Source organism: Impatiens glandulifera, chromosome 7 (genome assembly GCF_907164915.1).
Source record: "Impatiens glandulifera chromosome 7, dImpGla2.1, whole genome shotgun sequence".
In the NCBI taxonomy this organism is placed as follows: domain Eukaryota; kingdom Viridiplantae; phylum Streptophyta; class Magnoliopsida; order Ericales; family Balsaminaceae; genus Impatiens; species Impatiens glandulifera.
In genome coordinates, this window is record NC_061868.1 from 36,732,609 (window position 1) to 36,734,266 (window position 1,658).

Genomic DNA, 1,658 nt, shown 5'->3' on the forward strand with positions numbered 1-1,658 from the left:
GAGAGCAGCAGCAAGAGTGCATCCTGGCAACTTTGGCAATAGTTTCGGACCTACTTGAATAAATTCGGTTGGGGCAGGCTCAAGATCCTCAGCTGACCACATGGAGGCAAAGAGACGAGAAGAAAGGTACCTCATTGTACTCAACTAAAACAATATGGTGTATCACAAAAGCAGGTTGTGGGTACCATTTGTAGACTCCTTAAGTCAAGAAGTTATGGCTGAGGCGCATTCAACACCCTACTCTCTTTATCCATGAAGCACCAAAATATTCAAAGATCTACAGACTTTATATTGGTGGCCAGGAATGAAGAAGAACATCTTGAAATTTGTAAGTGAGTGTTTAACCTGCCAGCAAGTCAAGATTTAGCACCAAAGACCTTTGGGGCTGCTATGTCCTTTGCCAATTCCAGTTTGGAAATGGGAAGACATTTCTATGGATTTTGTAGTTGGCTTGCCCAAGACCTTGCGAAAGATGAATTTCATTTGGGTCATAATGGACCGTCTCACCAAGTCAGCTCACTTTCTGCCAATTCGCACCACCTTTTCAATGACTCAATATGCGGAGCTGTACCTACAAGAGATAGTTCGACTGCATGGCCTACCAGCAAGGATAGTTTCGGACTGAGACCCGCATTTCACTTCTCATTTCTGGGAGAGTCTTCACAAGGGTCTAGGAACGAAGCTATCCTTCAGCACAACCTTTCATCCTCAAACCAACGGCCAATCTGAACGAGTGATCCAAACACTTGAGGACCTGCTGTGGACTTGTCTTATTGACTTTGGAGGCAATTGGGAACCCAGGTTGCCTTTGATTGAGTTCGCCTACAACACTAGTTTCCAATCTTCCATTGGAATGGCGCCCTTTGAAGCATTGTATGGGAAGAAGTGCAGGACACCACTACATTGGGACGAGGTAGGCGAGAGAATTGTGATTGGGCCAGAAATCGTATCCAACACCGTGGCCCTGGTGGGCAAGATCTGGGAGAGGCTACTTGCAGCTCAAAGTAGGCAGAAAAGCTATGCTGATAAGAAGCGCCGAGATCTAACTTTTAGTAAGGGTGACCACGTTTTCTTAAAGGTCTCCCCTTACAAAGGTATCATCAGATTCGGGAAAAATGGCAAGTTGGACCCAAGGTACATCGGCCCCTTTGAAATTCTGGAGGAAATAGGAGATGTTGCTTACAGACTTGCCCTGTCCCCAAATCATGATACAGTCTACAACGTTTTTCATGTTTCCAATCTAAGGAAATATATTCCAAATCCGACCCATATCATCCAACATGATGTAATGCAATGGACACCAGACTTAGCTTATGAAGAGGTCCCAACAGAAATAATTTCAAGGCAGATCATGAGGCTGCAAAATAAAGAAATCAGCATGGTGAAGGTTCTGTGGAGCAACCATTTTGCAGATGAAGCCACTTCGGAAGTATAGGAAGACATGCAAATGAAGTATCTCGATTTATTCGGTATGTTTTAATTTCGGGGTCGAAATTCTTTTCAAGTAGGATTGAGTTGTCACACCCAAAATTTCATTTTTAGACCGATTAACTTCGGTCCTGGCCAAAACCGAAGCCCAAGTCAAATCTGTGTCGGGACAGAGGGAAAATCTATGTCACGACCGAAGGGTCCGACCGAGGGGGTCCGATTGAGGGGGT

The 1,658-nt window shown here is 44.8% G+C and overlaps 1 protein-coding gene across 1 annotated transcript; it reads left to right on the plus strand.

Annotated features, from left to right (window-relative positions):
• The first annotated feature begins 853 nt into the window (after positions 1 to 853).
• Positions 854 to 1,435, plus strand: LOC124909825. Its single transcript, XM_047450459.1, has one exon. It carries the CDS (start codon positions 854 to 856, stop codon positions 1,433 to 1,435), a length of 582 nt encoding a protein of 193 aa, XP_047306415.1.
• The last annotated feature ends 223 nt before the right edge of the window (positions 1,436 to 1,658 follow it).